This window comes from Alligator sinensis, unplaced genomic scaffold (genome assembly GCF_000455745.1).
Source record: "Alligator sinensis unplaced genomic scaffold, ASM45574v1 scaffold141_1, whole genome shotgun sequence".
Taxonomy (NCBI): Eukaryota; Metazoa; Chordata; order Crocodylia; family Alligatoridae; genus Alligator; species Alligator sinensis.
The window spans coordinates 793,529-793,944 of NW_005842221.1; the positions used below are offsets into that span (position 1 = coordinate 793,529).

At 73.1% G+C, this 416-nt stretch overlaps 1 protein-coding gene and 1 long non-coding RNA gene across 3 annotated transcripts in view; one reads left to right on the forward strand and one right to left on the reverse strand.

The window, feature by feature from the left end:
* The window catches only part of LOC106722368, a 9,349-nt gene extending 8,960 nt beyond the window's left edge, over positions 1 to 389 (reverse strand). For both annotated transcript variants that reach the window (XR_001358293.2, XR_001358292.2), the window contains exon 1: positions 251 to 389. This is a non-coding gene — a long non-coding RNA (uncharacterized LOC106722368). The remainder of the gene's footprint in view (positions 1 to 250) is intronic.
* The window catches only part of UBE2N (ubiquitin conjugating enzyme E2 N), a 27,009-nt gene continuing 26,795 nt past the window's right edge, over positions 203 to 416 (forward strand). The window contains exon 1 of the mRNA XM_006027059.3: positions 203 to 368. Within this exon, the coding sequence (XP_006027121.1) occupies positions 339 to 368 (30 nt within the window). The 5' untranslated portion in view covers positions 203 to 338. The remainder of the gene's footprint in view (positions 369 to 416) is intronic.

The window sequence follows — 416 nt, forward strand, 5'->3', positions numbered from 1 at the left end:
CGGCGCGAGGCCCGCCCCCCCCTCGGGGCCGCGCCCCTCCCACGCGGCACCGTGACGCTACAGCAAGGGCAGCGTGAGCCTGACAGCAGTACACGTGGCTCTCCGCGTTCCTCCTCCCCGCCCCCTCAGCTTCACGTCACAGCCTGCAAGTCTGAGGTCGCGGGCCCCGCCTGCCGCACTACACCTCCTTTCCTGCACTACATTGCCCGGCGTGCCGCGCGGGGGGTGGGTGAGGGGGCAGTGACGTTACCGGAAGCGGGTCGCGGGCGACTTCCGGTTGTGCGCGAGCCCCCGAGCGGAGCCGAGACCCAGCGGCGCCTGAATCCCGATCAGACAAGATGGCCGGCCTGCCCCGCAGGATCATCAAGGTACCCGCGGCCCCGGTCCGGCCCCAGCTCCCGCTCCCAGCCCGGCCC